Source organism: Candoia aspera, chromosome 1 (genome assembly GCF_035149785.1).
Source record: "Candoia aspera isolate rCanAsp1 chromosome 1, rCanAsp1.hap2, whole genome shotgun sequence".
In the NCBI taxonomy this organism is placed as follows: Eukaryota; Metazoa; Chordata; class Lepidosauria; order Squamata; family Boidae; genus Candoia; species Candoia aspera.
In genome coordinates this window covers 81961581-81982856 of record NC_086153.1, presented here as the reverse complement: position 1 = coordinate 81982856, position 21276 = coordinate 81961581, and the positions used below count along the sequence as shown (strand labels likewise).

General features: G+C 37.0%; 1 protein-coding gene across 5 annotated transcripts in view; it reads left to right on the top strand.

Annotated features, from left to right (window-relative positions):
• Positions 1 to 21276, top strand: part of SNX9 (sorting nexin 9) — a 53699-nt gene that overhangs the window by 8535 nt on the left and 23888 nt on the right. For 2 of the 5 annotated variants that reach the window (XM_063308129.1, XM_063308121.1), the window contains exons 2-5: positions 8275 to 8361; positions 9185 to 9259; positions 10892 to 11005; positions 17268 to 17351. In XM_063308129.1, the coding sequence (XP_063164199.1) occupies positions 8275 to 8361; positions 9185 to 9259; positions 10892 to 11005; positions 17268 to 17351 (360 nt within the window). Of the gene's footprint in view, positions 1 to 8274; positions 8362 to 9184; positions 9260 to 10891; positions 11006 to 17109; positions 17158 to 17267; positions 17352 to 21276 lie in introns of those variants that run through there. The other 3 variants (XM_063308137.1, XM_063308147.1, XM_063308156.1) reach the window with 3 other exon arrangements.

Here is a 21276-nt window from a genome sequence, read left to right as displayed (position 1 = left end):
ATGGGTTTAAAACTGAGATAGAAACAGAAGAAAACATAATTTATTTTAATGCTGGATCAAATATACTGCAATAAAAGGGAAAACATTTCTACTACCTTGTTCTAGCATTTTCCTTTATGATGTGCTACTGGCAATAATTTCTCATTGCCTTTTTTTTCTCAAAAGGGTGTTAATTCTAGCAGTAGTCTACTGTATGCTCATTAACCTAAATTCTATAGCTTGAACAATTCTGTCAGTAGAGCTTTAAACATAAAGATTTATCCAATCAAAGAAAGGACACTACAACACGATCAAGCTAATAAAATTTCCAAGTTCAATAGAAGGAAGAGACAAGGAAGAGAGACCAGAAATCCTAGGCATTGAGAGGGACTGTGTGCTCAGCTGTAAGGAGTATGAAAGTCATCTCCTGAATAGCTGCTGATTGCAAGGGGTATGTCTTGAGATCTGCTGATTGCCTATCATGGGTGACTTACTGCTTCCTATTGAGTAAGCACAGAAATATTAAACATCCAGGTTTCAAGGAGCAACTTCACTAAGCAGGTGAATCAGAGCTAGCAGAACTTTGCCTGTGGTTTAGTATGGAAATTTAAGAGGGGATCTATAACAGATTTTACCTCTAAATCAAGAGTTTGGACTTGTCTACCTTTCAGAGTATCAGGTTAGCTAAGAGAAAATGGTATATGCGATTTTTGCAGTGTGTTAGTCTTCCTGCCTAAGCACAACCTGAGATATATTTGCAGCAAATGCAGGCTTGTTGTATTTCTTGAAGAAAATGTCAGTTGGTTCCATGATTGCATTAGTCACTTGGTGTCTGTTGATAGAGAACATGAAAATTTATCTTTTCAAAAAATGAGGGTCCACAAAACACAAACACAAAAACCACAGTCTCATAACCTTCATAGGGAAAAAAAAAGAGAGACACTGTAGAATAGGATAGATCTGTGAAAAATAGAGGGGATGCAGTGGTTCCCTATGAGAGGCAAAGAGAAGAATTATAGTAGCTGGTGACTCAGTGTTCCAGGGGATGAAAACATGACAAGTTTGCTTAGAAGGATTTTAAACAATCCTTTAGGAGTTGGAAATGAAAATCCTGAAGTAAGGCTCTCAGATAAGATTTATTGACTATAGACAGTAGTGTTGTTGTAATGAAGTCTTTTAAACCATGTTAAAAGAAATAAAAACATTGGACTGCTCATTGTCTATATATGGGGAATAAAGAGAAAAACAAATATAACTGAGAAGATGGGATGAATCACATGACTGGAATATAAATAGGATTTCAGGGCAGGAGAAACTAATAGGAAGGGAACTCAAGATGGGTAGACATATACGTACCTACATACATACACACACAAAACACGTACGTACATATAATTTTATTAAAGATTTTTAAAAGGAAGATAAAAACTAATACAAACTAATGTAGGAAAAAGAAAAAGAAATAAAGAGAAAGCTAAAAGTGCAAGAAAGAAAAAAGATACAAAGAAGTAGCTTCCAATCTTCTTTACAGCAGTTATAAGTACAATTATAAATTTAACTCTTACTCTATGGTTACAACATAACTCTCTTCTTTATATAATCTATCCTGTCTGATCATCAAAACCATAAATCATAAATTCATTTTTTTCTGTTTTATGCAAAAAGTCCATAAGGGATTTCCATCAGCAACAAATGTAGATATTGTCTTTTCTCTGATCAAAGAAGTCAACTTAGCCATCTCAGTAAGTTCCATCATCTTCACCAGCTGTTCCTCCATTGAGGGTAGTGCCAAGTCTTTCCATCTTTATGCATACAGTAATCTTGCTGCAGTTACGTACAAAAGCAAAGTTCCATAACTTTTTTCCAGCTGTTTGTCCATCAATCCCAAAAGAAAAATCTCTGGTCTCAATTGTGTATTAATCTTTAAAATCCTCTGAATCAGTGTGTGTATTTGAATCCAAAATTTTCTAGCTTTTTTACATGTCCACCAAACATGATAAAATGTCCCTTCTTGTTCACATTTCAAACATAAATTTGAAGTGCCTTTATACATTGTATACAATTTCTCTGGTGACATATACCAACAGTACATCATTTTATAAAAATTCTTTTTAAGATTATAACATAGTGTAAATTTCAATCCTTTCAGCCACATATTTTCTCATTGTTCCATCTCTATATTATAACCAAAAAATTTTATCCCACTTTATCATACATTCTTTCACTTGTTCTTCTGTTTCAAATTTCAATAAAAGTTTATACATTTTAGCAATTACATGTTCATCATTTGTACACAATTCTATTTCAAACTCAGTCTGACAATGTTTAAAACCATATGCTTTTTTGTCTACTTTAAATATTTCTAATAACTGTAAATAAGAAAACCATTGACAAATAGTTCTTCTCTTGATTTTATTTTACATTCCCCTTGACAAAATTCTAATATCTCACGATAGGTTAGCCGTTTGTGTTTGCCTATTATTTCTCATCTATAAAATGCTTCTTGTACTGAGAACCACAAAGGTATTTTTAGGAACAACCTGGGTTTGTATCTATACCATATTTTCAATATGGCACATCTAATATAATGATTTTTAAAATCCACATCAACCTTGACTTTATCATACCACAAATATCCATGCCACCCAAATCTCAGGTCGTGTCCTTCTAACTCCAAGAGCCTTCTATTTCTCAGCAGCACTCACTCTTTCATTCAAACCAAACAACAAGCTGCAAAATACAATTTCAAATTGGGTAGACCCACTCCTCCTCTCTCCTTTGCATCTTGTAACACTTGGACAATTTAGGGTTGGATGGACAATTTAAGGCTGGTTGATATATGGAGACAGAAAAATGGCAATTCAGGAGTGTACACATACTTTTCTGAAAGACATAGTGTAACGATTGCCTAAACCCAAATACTCAGTCTCACAAGCTCGGGCTTAAAGATAACTGATTTATTAAAGGAATAGTATGCAAATACAGAGAAAGCTGAGAATGAGCAAAAGCGCGCCAAATACAAACTTAAAAGCCTTGCTTGTGGGCAGGTCCCGCCCGATCGCCCGTCAGGACGCTCCCCCTCCCAGGTGCTGGGTGTGAACATGACATATTGCCCCCCCAAAAGAAATTAGGGAGCCGGTTTGTCAGGATAGGCAGAGTGAAATTGGGCGACGAGACGAGGAGAATGCACGTCTGGAGCAGCAACCCATTCAGGATGAGGGAAATGTTTCCAGCGGACGAGGTATTGTAGAGTAGAGCGCTGGCGTCTGGAATCGAGAATAGATGCCACCTCGAAGTGTTGCTGGTTGTCGATCATGAGGGGAGGTGGAGGAGTGGGTTGTGGGTGCCAACGGTCCGATGACAGGCAGGGCTTGAGTAAGCTGCAATGGAAAACAGGATGTAAACGTTTAAGGTTGTGAGGTAAATCGAGTTTAAACGTAACAGGGTTGAGTTGAGCAACAATTGAAAAAGGACCGACAAATTTAGGACCAAGTTTCTTAGAGGGTTGTGGGGACTTGATAAACTTAGTTGATAAGCAGACTTTATCCCCGACTGCAAAGGATGGTTCTGGGGAACGCTTTGCATCAGCATGGCGTTTATAGGCAGCTTGGGCATGTTGGAGGGCAAGTAGAATATTAGACCATGAGTCTTTGAGAGAGTCCGCCCAGCCAGCGAGGGTGGCTGGGAGCGGTTGAGGATGAGGAAGTTCAGGAATGGGAACAAATTCGCGTCCAAAAACTGTTTTAAAAGGAACTTGACCAGTGGTTTGATGAATGGAATTGTTGTAAGCGACCTCAGCAAATGGGAGTAGATCGACCCAGTTGTCTTGCTGGTAGTTAACAAAAGCTCTGAGGTATTGCTCTAAGGTAGAATTAACAGCCTCTGTAGATCCGTCCGTTAAAAGCCTTGCTTGTGGGCAGGTCCCGCCCGATCGCCCGTCAGGACGCTCCCCCTCCCAGGTGCTGAATGCCGTTAGATGCGCCTGGGAAAGTAACCTTGAACAGGAGCGCAAACCCAAACATGCATTCCAAGCCCTCAAAACAAGGGAGGGCAACAGAATGGAAAAACCCCGGGTGAAGGGATACGGAACAGAGAATGACATGTGAAACGTTACAATGTTAACCAGACATTAGAATGTGAACATGACACATAGCATCAGCAGTATTTCAAAAGAAGACATTTGCAACCTTTTAATGTGCATTTAAAGCATGGAAGTATGACTAATGACCATTGCATAACTTTAGAGTGTGGCATAATTTTAATATTTAAGGAAAGAAGCTATCATTAGCACAGATGTTTAACAATCTAGTATTTGACCTAGTATATGAGATGGGTAGACCCAGAGCTAACTTATATCAAACTAACTTTAGATTACTGATAAATGGGTATTGCTGTGTTTGGTGAAATCTATTTTATTGTACAGGGGAAAATAGTTCATCTCTGAAGTAACTGAAATGTTAATTGTTTATTATAATGAAATTCACTTTAATTAAAAATGCATTTATTTTTAATAAGAATTTTATTAGATTTAAGACAAAGATAAAAACTACAAAAAAGAAAAAAACTACAAAAAGAAAAAAGAAAACTGAAAAAGAATGAAAACACAAGAGAATTTTTTTAAAAATTACAAAAAGAAATGCCATCCGACTTTTATCAGCAAGGATATACAACAAATTTTTCATAATCAATCCCTTACTCTACATGAAACCAAAATCACATTATTTCTATAAACCATTCCATTGGCACATTATAAAAATCACTAAATACAGTTGCTCCATCCTGTTATATTAAAAGAAAAAGAAGAAATATATATATATTCCCTAATCAGCTCCCCTGCAAGATAACACTTGTTTAATTATTTCCTTCCTACTACTATTCTATATATTTCTGTCTACTGTAATAAAAATCAAGCTAAAAACCATATAAATTGCCTGCCATTATAATTAATAATACAACAAAAATGCATTTATTCTTATGCACGTAGCCAATGATACAGCAGAAACAATGTTGAATGTGAGATTGTAATCAGCCATTGAAAGCCAGTTTTGGTTCCCATTTTTCACAGCTGCAATTGTACCAGTAATTAAGCTTATGCACATATAATTGAAAAAATGGCTTTTACTGTGTCTGAGCCGCACAAATCCAGATAACAGTTAGGTGGCAGTAAAGAAACTTGACCCTTTTGCTGCAACCAATAGGCATATTTTATTTATTTTAAAATGCATTTATTTTTATTTTATTTTTTCCTTTTTGTGTTAAATCTTGCATGAAAAGCTTCTGGGGCAGTGAGTTGTAAAGTACCATGTGACAGCAGGATATAAATAATAGAGTATAATCAATGATTTAAAACACAATCTTTTCAAACTATGTTCCATGGAACCTAAAGAACTTGATGGGGTTCCATATGTTCACCACCTTAAGTTATGTATAAAAAATGTGAGATAAAATAATAATAATAATAATAATAATAATAATAATAGACCAAGAGAAAAAAAAAAAAAAAACTCAGAGCCATTTTTTTAAATCACTGCGCTTTGCTCCTTGATCAGGGGTTCCAGGATTTTTTAAGTAACAGTTTCCACGGTCTGAAAAAGTTTGAAAGCCTGTAACTAAACAACAGCAGATCTGTCAATATTAATAATGGATTTGCTTACTTGCCTTTATCTTTAAGGGAAAAAAAGTGTAAATGTAAACTGAATGGCCTAATAGCATTTAGTTTCTTCTTGAAAAAGGTTCCAAGCATTGATGTTCACTTATAATATAAGTCTGTTTTGGAAGAAATCATCTTTGTCTGTCTTTGGCTCAATAGGCTCTACAGTGGTAATTCCATTAATTTGAAAACCAGTATCATACAATTAAAACTACAGTGTTCAAATGGGGTTGGCCAGGACTGGAGAAGAGAACAGTCCATTGTACTTGCATGCACGTGGAGGTGGAATACAGTTCAGTGTGTTTCCTAAAATAGTAGCTATGTTCTAAGAAAGAGGTGTAGGGGATAAATGCTTTATATCATTTCCTCCTTGGTTACCTATTGCTGCTTCAGTGGGATACATTGGAGAATTAAAGCTCTCTCCTTCCAATTATTCCTCCACCATAGGTTTCTTCCTTGGGTGTTATGACTTTAATAAAGTATTAAAGTGTCACTTGGCCAGATCCTGGTAGATCATCCTCTTGAAGGATTTAATTTTGGATTGTTGTTGCTGTTGTTAGTTGCTGTCGAGTCATTTACAACTCATGGTGACCCTATGTATAACAGAATGAAATGCTGTTCGATCTTGTGCCATATGCCTGACTGTTCCAAAGTTTGCATTCATTGTTGCGGTAGTTGTATCAATCCATCACATTGAAGGTCTTCCTCTTTTCTGCTGGCCCTCGACTTTACCAAATATGATGTCCTTTTCCAGCGATCGGTCTTTCCTGGCGATGTGCCCGAAGTATGAGAGTCTAAGCCTAGTTATCTTCGCCTCTAGGGAACATTCTGGTTGTATTTCTTCTAAACCTGATTTGTTTTTCTGGCTAAGTGGACCAAATCTGGCATGTATTATCAAGATCCATGCTGATAACTAAAGAAGAGCTAATCTCTCATATTTTTGCCTGTTGGTTTTCCTTAGTACCATCCCAGTTGAGTGGGAATGGCTGAGATGGTCTGGTTTATCATGATTTTCTTCTCTTTGCCAGATTCCCTGGCTAAAGGTTTGCTAAATGTATGCTTGAGCTTCTCCTGTCTCACTTAGAAGATGTCAGCACTGCAATATGAACTGTTTGGGTTGTTCTTAAGAAGCTATGTTGGAGCTTCCCAGACTGATTTTCCTTGGGCTTAGAATTCTATCTTAATCATTGCTCAGGATTTCACAGTCTCTCTGTTACCAAGTCTCAGAAGGTATCTTACTTTTACACAGATGATTCATTGTATTTATGATATGTATGTTGTGTTGATTTTTTTTTAAAAGGCAAAGTTCACCTAAGAAAATTTCCCATCAGATTTTTAACTGAATAAAAGAAACAGCCCTGCCAAGTAGTAAAGTATCACCTATAGCTTGGTTCTTAAGTGGAATTGTGCTAATACTTGCTGGCATGTTTTATCCAAGTTTCAAATGGATAAAAATCATAAGCATCTGCTTCATTTTAGATTTTATGAATAAAGGGTAGGCATTGAATATGTCAGTAGCTCTTATCTGTTTGTACGGATAACTTCCACGTAGGCTGTATGGAGAACTCATGAGAGACCTTGACCTTTATATTTTCTCAGGTATTGAGATGCTCTGATAAGGTTATAGATTTTTGGTGCCTGCTTGGTGGAATGTTTAATATATACTGTATATATTATGTGATACTGGGTTTTCTCTGAGACTTTTAAAGGGTAAGATTAAGGCACCCATTTTGCATTTGGTGCCCTCCCCAAGACTCTTAATATGCAAAGACATATAGGATGAAAGCTTTGGTGTTTCTAAGAGCTATAAAGGGGATGATAGCGGGGATAAGAGACATACATGATGGAAATATTACCCTGTTGGTTTTCTTATGTCTGCTGTTAATACGGGAATTATTTGAAACAAATCTGAAATGCAGATTAATGCATTACAAGGCCAAGTCTTGGTCTCTTCCAACAAAATTTAGATCACTAACTTTCTTCCAAATGGAAGAAACAAAATATGTTCTGGACTACTGCTTATCATTTTAGCTTGCTATTATTTGACACGAGATAGAGCAACAGAAAAGCTTAATTCAGAAAATGTATGTGTATTAGGCTGCTATTAAAGCCCTAACACAAGAGTGGTAATAGCATGGGTCATTGTCCGGATCAGGGTGGTGTAACCTCCTAAAAGAGAAACAGGGCAGGGATTTCCTAACACAGTGATTTAATGAAATCTCCATGTTTAAAAGCAGAATGTCTCTGACCGCCAGGTCCCAGAGAAAAAGAATGACTTCGTGCCCTGCTTGTGAGTCTTGGAAAGCAATAATTGCATTATGTCATGCAGCATTTATCCTTCAAACATAGATAGACTTGGAGGTTTGATTCTACCAATTTAGTTTGTGCCATGTTTACTTATTTTAAGGAAAAGATAACATTTGATTTGATTTGATTTGGAGATATTGAGATATAGTTCTTGAGGCTTGCCTGAACTCTTGATACCATTTAAATATTTTTGGAATTTGATTTTTACTTGGATTTTTAGAATTCGGGTTTTCAAAATGCTGATCTTAATGAACAGCTTGATTTCCTATTAAGTTTTTTTTTATGAGCTTGAGTTAGGCATGTTGTCATTAATAATAGAATTTTTTGCATATCTACAGGCTCGGGTGATGTATGACTTTGCTGCTGAACCGGGAAATAATGAGCTAACAGTTAATGAAGGAGAAATAATTACAATTACTAATCCGGTAAGACACTTTCAGTAGATAATATGTACTAATCATCTTGAAATTTTAGTGAAGAAAATGTGTAATTTTATTGCAAAAAATCTCAAACTCTAAAGAAATAGTATTTGCACATTTTTACTTCTCTTGTACAGATTAATAATAAAATAGGCTTTACTTGATACAGGTTTATGTATTTAAATGGGAGCTACAAACTCCACTGAGTTCACCGGGGCAATTTGTTTAACTTTCAAAGTTGCAAGTATTTATTGATAAATAGAACTAAGAAATAAAGAGAACTGGGTTATAACTGAATACCTGTACTTGGGAATAAGTCATTGAAATTGGTGGAAATTATTACCAAGCAAGTATTAAGGCTATAATAAAAATCTGAAGTATTCCATAATTTTCTCCCTCACTGGATTATTCATATTAAGAAAAATAAAGAGAAAATGGGAGGAAAACAAGGAATGTCACAAATGAAAGATGACAGTTCGTGGATTTCCTATAAAATTCTGCAGGCAATTGCATAATAAAAGTAGTACCTGCAAAGGTTATTGTTTTGTACTTTTTTCTTGTAATACTAATATTCTGGTCAGAATTAACTATGAAAATATTGTTTGTCAATTAATTAGCCCATAAAATTAACCTGATTTTATTTCTGTGATGATTCTAAGAAAAAAAAACTGAGAAAAATATGTGCTTTTCAGGAAAGAAGAAACTAAAATGGGCTATCAAAGATATAACAGAATATGTAAAATACTGAGTTTGTTTCTGAGAACTGAATGTATAATTTCGTAGCTTTATAGTTTAATTGCTAACATCCCATTTTTTTTCATCATTTTAGGATGTAGGTGGAGGCTGGTTGGAAGGCAAAAACAGCCAAGGAGAAAGAGGATTAGTTCCTACAGATTATGTTGAAGTAAGATATTATAATAAAACAATATTTGTCAATATATACGATGTAACTGCTATGTAATATGTAAGTAGCTTTATTGACAGTATCATACACAGTATTTTGCACGCACTAAAAAAATGAATCCATGGGTTTAGTAGAACTCTTTTCTGTATATGGGTCTCAAAAGCTAGACTTTTGGTCGAAGAATCTGGTTTACGTCATTTTTTATTCTTTCCAGGTAAATGTAATAATGGAAATAAAGTATACAAAGACATTTGCAACTGTCTGTCTACCCATCAGCATGATTAATTTCCAAAAACTGAACAGAAAAACCAACCAAATTTGGTATGGGTAGAGAAGCCAGCAAAACAAAGTTAACATTTGAAGTTAGGCTGGATCAGGCTGGAGAGAAAGAAAATCCATAAAAATGTCCTCAGTGCATCCATGCAGGAGAAGCAATTGGACAGCCGCTTGGAATGTTGCCAACTTCTCCATTTTAAGTGCCCTTCTGTCCTGGTCACGTGACCCAGACAGCAGCTATTATTAAGGGGTTGGGGAAAATCCAGAAAACACATTCTGCATGCTTGTCCTGCTTTGTTGTTTTTTCCCAATGGAATGTTGGAAAGAGATTAGGTGAAGGGGATCAGTACTCTGTTTATCAGCATGATAACTCTCCAAAAATGGAACGCAACAGGACCAATTTGGCGTACGGGAAGAGCTGGCAAAAGAAAATTGAGTGCAAAAATGGGCCAGATCAGGCCAGGGGCTGCAGAGAAAAGTTCCAGGGAAAAAAAATTCTCAGTGCATCACGAGAGAGGTAGTTGTGCAGTGATTCAGATGACTCTTCCATTCTAAGCCACTCCAGTCATATGACCCACAGTGGAATGTATACAATTCACCCTGGGCTTTACCAATGAACATGTGCACACACAGATGCAACAGAAAAGGAAAGAAGAAACAGACACTCATGTGGACAGATGCAGCACATTACTTTACAACAGCTTTTCTCAACCTTTTGACCCTGGAGGAACCCTTGAAATATTTTTCAGGCCTCGGGGAACCCCTGCACATTCAGGTTCAAATATAGGCCAGAAGTTACAAAATTATTATATTTGTTTCATGGGTAGGCCTGTATATATGCATTTACAATGTTCTTAAACTAAAAATAAAGCATGAAACTTACCTCTTTAATGTGAAGTTGTCTGAATTTGAAATAATTTTTTAAATAAACCATGATCTCCAAGGGAACCACTAGTGACCTCTCACAGAACCCTGGGGTTCTATGGTACTCTGGTTGAGAAACCCTGCTTTACACAGAAGCAAATACATTCTCTATGGGTACTGCTGGATTAAAAAAAACCCAGAAGCCATGTTCTGCATGCTTTTCCTACTTTTTATGGGTCTGTGTCCTTCTTGCATTCCTGTGTCCTATGTATTCAGGTTGCACTCAGGGCATGTACTATAACTATCTTTTTAAAATAAAATGGTAAAGGTTTTTTTTAAGTTTGATTAAGTCATTACATTAGATACTTGTTCTAAATTAGGAAGGTATAGTCCTGAATTTTTGTGTTGTCTGAAGTTCAAAACTAGATCTTCAATAGAAATTGTTATATTTGATTTTAGAAACGTTTTTTTCAGCAATCTTCTGTTTTTCAGATTATACATGAAAGCACCAGAGATGGAATTCTGGTAGCTGATCAAGCCTTTTTTGACTGCTTCTCCTCAAATGCTTCACAGATGAATTCACAAGCTGTGAAAAACAATAGCCAAGTAGGCATTTTTAATAGTATTCTTGAGTGGTAGAAGCATGGTGAATTGTGTATGATGAAAGAAGCTTGATGAAGCCTCTTGAAGTGAGTCATCAAGGCAAGCATAGAATTTTCTTTCCTAATGTGAAAGATTTATTTATTTATTTATTTCTCAAATTTGTACTGCCGCCCATCTCCCCCCAAAGAGGGATTCTGAGCAGTCAATATATGTTTGATCTGCACTGCTAATACACCTTCACTTATGAACAGCCCCAAATCATGAAAAGAATTGATATTTTTGCTTTCCCTTTTAACTTTATTTTATTTTTTGTGTGTGTGAATGGGCACCTAATGGTTGGGAAGCTCATTTCTTTTATTATTTTGTTTCCACTGCATGCAATTGGAAGTGATTGTAACTGGATGAACCTGTAACACTATGGCTATATGTTTCTTTGACCATGTTTTTGCAGTCTCTCTAGAATTCTGACCAGCATACTTAAATTCAGCAGCATTACTAATGAAAAAAAGAGATTTCTCACAATTTAAAGATGGAAAATAATTTAAGCCCTAAAATAGACTTGAAACTGTTTTACAATGAATTAAAAATACAACCTCACAAGACCATGAATAAAGAAATTTGAATTTTAATCCCATAGAACAGAAAAAAAAATCCTACATGCATGATGAAAAATTAAGTGTGCCTTCCCATAATATGAAGCATCTGCCTGTCTCTGATTTACATGAATTAGATAGCTTTTCATAAATACTCTGACATTTTGTATTAGTTTCTCTGTGCCTCCAAAGGTTAAATTAAAGTTTTTCACTGGTTTAGTTGCTAATGCATAGTTAATGCATTTTATTATCATGCAGGTAGTAGTTTCTTCCTCTTTTTCAAAATCTGATCTCAGAATGATTCAGTCAGTAGTAATTGATTTGGTTGTATATCAGTGTATTTAATTAAAGCTTCCTCAGCAGAAGCTTAAAAGTGGCTTGTTAGGTTTTGCAAAAGGTTATAACAAATTACCTAATTGTGATATAGGCATGCTGTATCTAAATTACAAATTGCAGTTTTGTCAGCCCACCACTGGGTTAGTTCTTTCTGCTATATTCTGTTCTTTCTTAGCCTGCATTCCACCTATCCCTGAAGTCCATGTACTTCTTGCTTTCTTTAGAAAAAGCTTTCTGGCCATTTTGGTGTTGCCTATTTAATTCTTCAATACATGACTCATTAAGGCCCACAAGTTTCTTTATATAAGTCAAGCCCCACGTCCACAAAAGCCTGGATATCTGAAACATATAAATTTGTGGATTTTGAAGGGAGGACAGACCTATGGTATGGGTATAATGTTAAGGACCAGACTAGCTGTGGCCACCTCATAAAGAATATATGAATTACAGTAAGTGGAAATTTTAGAATGTTGCAAAACCTTGCATAAGCTCAACTAGTGAGTCCCCTCAGAGAGAGAGAGAGCTGGTTATTTCAAGTAAATGCACACACATACACAAACACACTCCTCAAGCTATGTGCTCTTTTTTGTTCATTTCCTTCCCATTTTTCTTTCCCTGATACTACCTTCTAACTCTTTTCCTTGTTTTGTTTGCTGTATTTTAAGGAATTGTTCATGAGTTTGAGAGATTATGTTTTGTTAAAAAGCACTTAAGATGATGACCTACATAAGCTTGTCTCTCTGGATCACTAATTTTTCCAAGTTCCAATAGTTCGTACCTATGCCTTTCAAAGTCTCCAGATTCCTGTTCTTGCCTGTGATGCCTTTTAATTTTAGTGGCAGACAGAAACTATGCATGTTCAAAAGGTTCACACAGCAGAAGTCAGAGAATATTTAGGGTATTTGGCTAGTCATTATAAAAGCTTTTCATCAGCTTTCACATTTCCCTTTACTGCAGATTGCAATGTAGATTTGGATCTGTACAGGTTTTATTTCACAATATTTAAATCTTTGTAGTCCGTAGGTCAGGAGTTGAATGATTATTTTTCTTCTTTTCAAGGATTGGTGTTCAAAGGTCTTAGCGCTAAAAAGAAATATTGAGTTAGGTACATATGGTGGTGGATTTCATTAATAATTGAAAAGTGTTTTTGAAACCTCTAAATTTCACTGCAAAGATTAAAAACCCTATAAAATTATAAACTGTACTTTTGTCTATGAAAACAGCCTCATTTGCTTTTTTTTTGCATTTGTAAATATAAATCTCTTTGCTCTTGCAAACAGCAGAAGCAAAAAAAAGTGATTAAATACAGCAGTACAGTAATACAGAATCACTTAATAGCTCAATTTGTTTTCTGTTTTTGATTTTATAGCAGGCAAAAGCTTAATCAGCAACCATTTTATTGGTACAGGTGGGAATAAGATTTATTCAAATCACTGTGCAGCTATGAAATTTTCTTAGCAATTTGCTACCACATGGGAAATAGGCTAGGTTTATTTGAAGGTCGGTGAAGAAGGATGAAATACTATACCTTGTATTCCTAAAAATCTTACACAGACAGTGAAGAGAGGTTTCCTCTTATATCTAATGTTAAGAGCTACTTATAGTGTGCTTAGTGAGATGGCTGTCATGAATTTTTATGTTATAATGCAAATTATTTTTGATACTGTCATAGAGCTGTTAGGAAGCAATGAAAAGAAACAAGTAAATGAAAATTCCCTTTGGGTTTGTAGAAGTAATTCAGTGTGATTTAAATTGTTGTGTGCATTTCTTTTTTTCTTTTAATCATATCCCTGTTACTAATCCCAGTGAAGTCTGGCTGTAGCTTAGTAGTAAAATTTATTATTACAGATGCATGATCCTCTTTAATTACATGGCTTTATAGTATTTCTCAGGTGATCTTTGAATATTTTATCTTTCACAACACATTCGCATTCCACAACACATTCTGATTCCGTGTCAGTTTTGCAGTTCAACTAAGGAAGCCGACGCCTGAGACGCAAAGCCAGCTGGGTGACCTTGGGCCAGTCACTCTCTCTCATCCCTAGGTAGGAGGCAGTGGCAAACCACTTCTGAAAATCTTGCCAAGGGAAGTGCAGGGAATAGTCCAAGCGGTCACCAGGAGTTAATACTGACTCAAAGGCACACAAAAAAAAAAAGGCACAATAGTCTCCCAGTGTGGATGGGAGATTCATACTTAATATGAATTGGAATGCTTAAGAATTTAATTAATAGATGCCACAGGATTTAATTACACATTACTTTGGAAGGAAAAAAAATTAAGTTCAGAAATAGATTATTTTTATTATTCCTTTGATATTATCCTTATTTAAGATTATGCTGATTACAAATAAAGCTGAAAGAAGGCATTCTTGCTTGGTGAATGCCTTCTTTACATATATAAGTCTGATTTAGTTGTTTATTGCCACATAAGGCCATGATTTGTAAACTGTGTTTGGTCATGTTGCACATAATTTCGCAGTAACTCTGCTTTGTCTTTTCATAGTTAAAACAGGATGTATAGTTCTGATTCTAGGTAGGTTTATGACAGTGGTGTCTAATGTTACATTATATACAGTTCTACTTCATTCTGATCTATTTTTGTGTGTGTGTACAGACACACACATTTGTCATTGTTTGCACCAAGTTTTTCAGCTGAAACAGGCTACAGGCTAGCAAAGGATACAAAGTAATATGTATCCTGTATAAAATGGCTGAAGTTCTTGCTTTGTTTGGGAATATAGAATTTGCCTTCTTGATATTCAATAAATAATTTAAAAATATTTTAGATGAGCATTTTGTTTCTATTGATTTAGTGTGCTAAACTGTTGAAGCCCATGGCATTCATATGTAGTTCCTGCATGCAGAGAAACCTGATAAGGGTCAGCTTAATTCCAATTTCTCTCCTTCCTCTCACTTACTACTCAGATAACTTGCAAGACACTGAAAGAAAGGAGAATTAGATTAAGAGAGATACTTATAGAGCACCTATTTCTTCTTTACATCCTGTCAGTTGTCTCTGCAGACATAGGGGGGATGACAAATGTATTGAGACCTATTGTATGACTCTGTAAGTAGGTAATTGTTGCAGCACTCTACTTAAACTGTTCACAACAGGATACCATTTTGTCAATTTACTAGACAAGAAAATTATTTTATTGGTAAGCTGTTTTTCTTTTTAATCTATTTTAAATATGTTCATGTATAAAAACTATGGTGTATGTTGCAATTTGCCTGCAAGAGTGAGAGTGCTTAGGCCTAAAATATGATCCTATTCTTAATTCCATTGACTCTTCTGGAGGTTTCTTGTTTAGCCCTTTTTATCACTTTGAATTTTTTTTAAAAAAATTCCATCAACATCCTTCTACATTTTCTCTGCCTCTTAATATTAACTATTCCTTCCTCTCTTTGACTACATTCTTTGCAACTATATGTGTAACTCAGTACACATATGCTATCTTCTACTTATCCTTAATTTTTGCAGCAATAATTCTTTTATATTATTTTTCTCATCCACAGCTTCTTTCACTTCATTCTGTCAAACATCCTTTTTCATACTCCTCACTAGTGTAATTACATACACATTTGTAGCACATTGTACCATTATTCTTTTCACTCTGTTACAGTTTTCACATTTTTTTCTTTATATCCACTTTCAGTTCTTCCTTTTGGGAGAATATTTTTAATATTTTTTCGTACAGGACTTAAGTATAAGTCTATTCTCTTCCTGTAGCCATTCTGCTTTTAATCCTGTTTTGTCATTTCTTTCCTTTTTTTCCATGACCATTTTTCCCAAGATCCACTCTTGACATTATCAAAGACATGATCTGTCCTCCATTCAGAAATTCTCATCATCCTTGTATCCATCACAAGTTATCTCATAAAGTATAAAATAAGCCATCCTTTTAAATCCGTATTTATTTTTTGGCCATAGGTCTGTATAAATAGACGTATGCTTAAACCATGTATTTGAAACAGAACTTCTTCTGAGCAGATAGTTTTCATTTGCTTTAATTGCTGAGTCTCTGAATGGTTCAATCATTTTCTGTACTCTCTTGTTTCTTACCTACCTATCCATTCCTGTCACCTTCATCACATTCATTCAGAATGCTGCACAATTGTCATCAAAACCCATATCTGATTCTTCCCTTTTCACCATTCACTGGAGTACAGTAGAGTTTCCAAATGCTGAACAAGTTAAGCTATTTTCAGAAACTAGGATTTGAAGTTGATTTGTTTCAACAGACCATTACATGGGATTAATCTAAAACAGAAGCGAACACTTTCAGGTTCTTTATAGCCATAGCAGAAGGCAGATGTAAGAGCCAAACGCTCACTGTAGTAGTTCATTCTCATAATGTGAAGATATAGTTCAGCATTATTTCCATTTGACACCTTTATATAAATATTATAATGTTAGTTCTGTTCATTCCATTCCATCTACAGTTAAGCTTTCTCTAGTAAACTCCTAGCTTAAGTTGACGATGACATAGAACTTGGACCAGGCTTCATGAGCCTTTCCAGTCAATTTTAATTCAGTTGGCCTGCTGTGTCCTCCATGTAGCCCTTCAATATAGAAGTGCATTTTTAAAGGTCAGGGCCAGGACATGGATTAATAATTTCAATTTATGGCTGAGATTACTTTCATTCCACTCATTACTCAGAGGTGTCTGCAGGATCTAGTGGTGTAATCAAAACGGTGAAAGCAGTGTTGTGCTGTCACAGTGCAAGTTCTGCCATTTTTGTGTGTGCTGCTTTTGTCATTTGACACCCCACCCCCAGTCCCTGTATGAATGCTTCTGCTCTTAATACTTGTTGAAATTTTACCTCCACTTGGAAATCTGAGATCAAAGAGAAAATGTTTCTGTATGGCTTCTCCCAATTGAGGGAATCAAGCTATGTGCAAATTAAGGTTGTAGTAAATCTGCCACTGGTAGATGCTAACAACCAGAGTTTGGTATCTGCCCCACCAATATTGAAGCAGGCACTAATGTTTGTAGGGAGATTGGGAAGCATTTTCTGTGTGACTTTGTTATAATGGAAGATTGTGCTTGGCTTTTGAAAGCTGTGTCTTTTGCCTGCATGGATTTATTTCAGTTAAATTTATACAAGTTTTGCTTGTATACTTTCTAACCTCTAGGATCTGAACATTATAGTATAGTTGAAGTTGTGCTGAGGGCAAGAACTTTTGCTTGCATGTGTGTCGCTTCTGATTACGTGAGTCATATGGTATGTATACATTTTAGCAGTCCACCTTGTTTGCCAGAATTTGCCTATACCAGTTTTCCTACTGCTCCTTTTTTTTTTCCTCCTTTACTGAGTGCTTCTTACTTTTTAAGGTGGATTTTCTGGCATCTCTCACTAATTCAGCCATTTTGGAACCTTTCATACAATCTCCACTTTCAACTCCTTCTACAGGAAAGGTAATTTTCAGTGTTACTAGAAAAGTAAAATAAACCAAACATTTGATCTCCTTGATAAATCTTGTTTCTTAATTAAAACTTGCATGTCTACTACAATATTGCTTTGTAAAATACAGGAACAGAACTGGAAATGTTCCACTGTAGTTCCAGGAATTGGAAATAATAGACATGTAGGAATTTACTGATAACTTATTATTTTAATATGAAGATACACTGAACTGATTCTAGGTTTTTTTCATGTTTTCTGACAATTTTTTTCCCCATGAGGAAGTGGTTGATTCAATTTTTATTCTAGTCATTTTAGTGGTAAGAGGTGCTATTGCTCATCTATAAGCAAAAACATATTTTAACAAAATCCCCATAATTTTTGGATTTGCTTCTACTATATCAATTTAAGCTTCTACCAAGCTTGAGAAACTCCAGAAGTTAATAAAGCTCCAGTAGCACTATGTAATTTTTATTTTACATACAGGTAGTCCTTGCTTAACGACCCTAACTGGGACTAGAATTTCTATCACTAAGTGAAGCAGTCATTAGGCAAAACATCACATGACTTCACCACTTAGCAATGGCAGTTCTGATAGTCCTAGTTGTGGCCGTTAGGTGAGGGCTATGCTGTTGGTAGGCGAGGTCCCCACGCTTCTCCTACACTGCCTTGCTTGCCTCCAGTTCAACTCCCCCCACCCACTCATCTTCCCCATCTCTGCCCTTTTTGGCTGCCCTGCATTCCACTGCTGCCACCTACCCCTGCTGCCCCCTGCCACCCCCAGCTGACCTTCGCTGCCTTCTTTCTCCCACTGTGGACTGGCTCCAGAGTATATAGTGCCCCTAGGTCACATTGACGCCACTTCCCAGTGATGCAAATATTTGCATTTTTAGAATGATTCGGAAGAAGGGACAGCATTAGCATCCCCTAAGTTTTGGCAACCAAGGCCGGTGCCTACTCGGTCTTAGCCTAAAGCCAGCCCTACAGTTATGAGTGTCTTGCAATGGTTTTCCTTAGAGGCTAGTTTCAGTTGATGATGTGGAGGAAGAGGTTGAGTTCTTGGGACCTCAGCTGTAGAGTGTCATAGGGTTTGGCCATTCTCCCTCCCTCCCCCCCTCAGTTATCACCTACATGAAGCCACTGGGAGAAGTCATCTGTTGGTATGAGGTGATATATCATCAGTATGTGAGTTATCTCCACCCCAGACTGGGCAGAAGATCTTAGTTCCCAGAGGCTGTTAGATTCTGGATGAGGAAAAACAGGCAGTCTGTCTGAGTACGGCCTAGAAGATCCACTACGAACAAAGGGGTTTGGGTAGTTTGGATTCAAATCTACACAAGCACTCACTTGTGTTGATTTTGTTCAGGGAAGTGTGAGGTTCCAGCCACCCTCTGACTCAGAAAACGAAACTCCTTCTGAGTCAGAAGGGGAAACAGCAACTTAGACAGAAACCAGGAAAGCAAAATCCAGAAATGATTTAGCAGCGCAGGAAAAGTTGCAGACACTGATTGGCCAGTCTTTGGAGGAGGATTTGAATCCTCCAGTCACTGCTCGCGAACAACGTGCAGAAAAGCGCATGAAGGAGAAGGCAGCCCGATTAGCTGCAGAAGGGAATAGATGCGCAAAGGATTGGCATAAAAGGCAGACGTGTGAAGAGCAAGCAGCCAGAGACAACCAATCCTTCAAGCTTGCAGTTCCAGCAGAAGAGTCCTTACCCACATCGGAAACCTCATCTGTAGCCGGAGGGGAATCAGCACCAGTGTTTCCCATCAGAGAGGACTTGGATCCTGCAACCACTGCCACAGAGGATCTTCTCGCTGCCGAATCCTGTGACCTCAGCCTCGCATCCAGCTTCAGACCTTTTCATCGCCATTCTGCGCGTTCTATCCGCGCTTCCAGCCTTGCTTTGGGTTTCCAGCTGTGTCCAGAGTCTCCAGTACAGCTTCATTGTGCTTCAAGTCCTCAGCCTTGCCCAGGATCTCCAGTTCAGCCTTGCTGTGCTTCCAGCTCCCAGCCTTGTCCAGAGCCTCCAGGTCAGCATCATTGTGCTTTCGACCTTCAGCCTTGCCTTAGATCTCCAGTCCAGCCTAGCCGCGTCCTGGTTGCCCAGCGTTGTTCTGGAACTTCAGACCTATCTTGCCATGAATCGGGTTTTCAACTTTGTGTAGGACCTGTGGTCCAGTCCAGTCATGTTTCAAGCCCTTCGCCTAGTCCAGAGCCTCCAGTCCAGCCTAGTCATGTGCCCAGTATCCAGCCCAGCCTGGAATCCAGCTGAGTCTAGTCTCGCTTCAAGTTATCAGCCTAGGTCCGAGTCTCCAGCCCTGAGTATCCAGTGCAGCCTGAGCCATCTAGTCCAGTCCAGGCCAGTCCTGTCTTTAGAGCCAAGCCTCGTCAAGTGGTTCCAGTTTGGTCTTGCCCAGCTTCCTGGCGCCAGCCTAGTTTGAGTGGTGTTCCAGATCATGGATGATTGTTTCCAGTTCCAGTAGTGCCAAGTGCCCTAGCTTCTTCCAGTTTCCCAGCTCCCATCAGTGAATCCTGCTTCACTGTTTTACTACAGTCCCTCCTGCAACTTTGTCTTTTTCTCCGTTGTTACTCGGTTGGTCTTGATCGGAACCAGTCTCCCTCTTGACCATAAGGACTTATTTATTCTAAATAGTTATTTAATAAAGAGTGGTTTGATAATAAACCTGCCTGGCCGCCTCATAGTCTGAACAGGACAGGAAGCTCCCTGGAAATCAGTTCATATTTTGCATACATTATTAAGACGTATTATATTACCCTGCTGATAAACACACGGCCTTTGAAATTGACATATCTAGAGCCCTAAAGGGTAAAATCATGAAATGCTACCACTCTTAATGTCAACAAGAGTCACAGTAGTCATGGAGTAATGGAAGTACTTTCAATGACTCCCTCACTTTATTGGAGAAATGCTTAAATTGCTCAGTATTCCTATATAATAATCTCTATGTGTCCTTTCTTCTCTTTTTTTCTGGATCACTCTAGACTTAGTTAGAACAATTTACCTTCTTGAGTTCTAAAAATATATACTTACTGTTAGATAAGGCACTCATAGTCTGTCTTTTGGTTCTTCTCTTTGCATTCCATTTCCAGCCAATTACAACCGAGTCTCAGACTGATTTTGGTGTTGTCATGGTTTTTTTCTGGCTCTTTCTCATCTTTTAGTTTATTATTGTATCGTGTTTGTGTGTGTATGTCAGAGGGAATTGGGAATGAGTATTAATAAATCAATAGTTTTTTTTTTAAAGATGTCTCCTTCTGTACTGGGTAGAAATGCTTTTGATGACTGGGTGCTACACTTAACATTCTTTTTCGCTATACAGTGAATGGTTCCTTAAGTGGAGTGGTGATGCAAACTGTATGAGGCTGGAATTTTCTCATCCCCACCCCCCCACTTGATGGGGCATTTTTCAAAAACATCTTAGTTCATTTTAGCATAACACTACACTTTTCATTTATATCCCACTTCAAAAATGCAGGAAATCATGCCATGGAGTTTCTGATGTATTGTGTCTGCCTTACATGCATGCCTCAGAATGTATACTTAGTCAAATCAAATCAAATCTTTATTATGGTCATAGACCAGCATAAGGAGGGTGGGGTACAATTAAAAAGCATGGAAAATATATAATACATAATAATGAAAAGCTAAAAGGAATGAAAAGCTAAAAGATACAAGACAGAAAGTATATATAAAAGCAAGGTTCTAAAAGGAATCTAAAGAGCATTAGATGGGTGTAGGGGAGGGGCATAAAGGTTGGTATGTGGCAGACTATATCAAATTACAGAGCACTCTAGTATGAACAACTAGATGCTCATTGGGTCTTGTTTATGGCACATCTGCCAAATTTTAAGCACTGCTGTGCAGAACCTGGCAATATTATATGTTGTAACAGGGTTTGTATCTGAAAGAAGCAG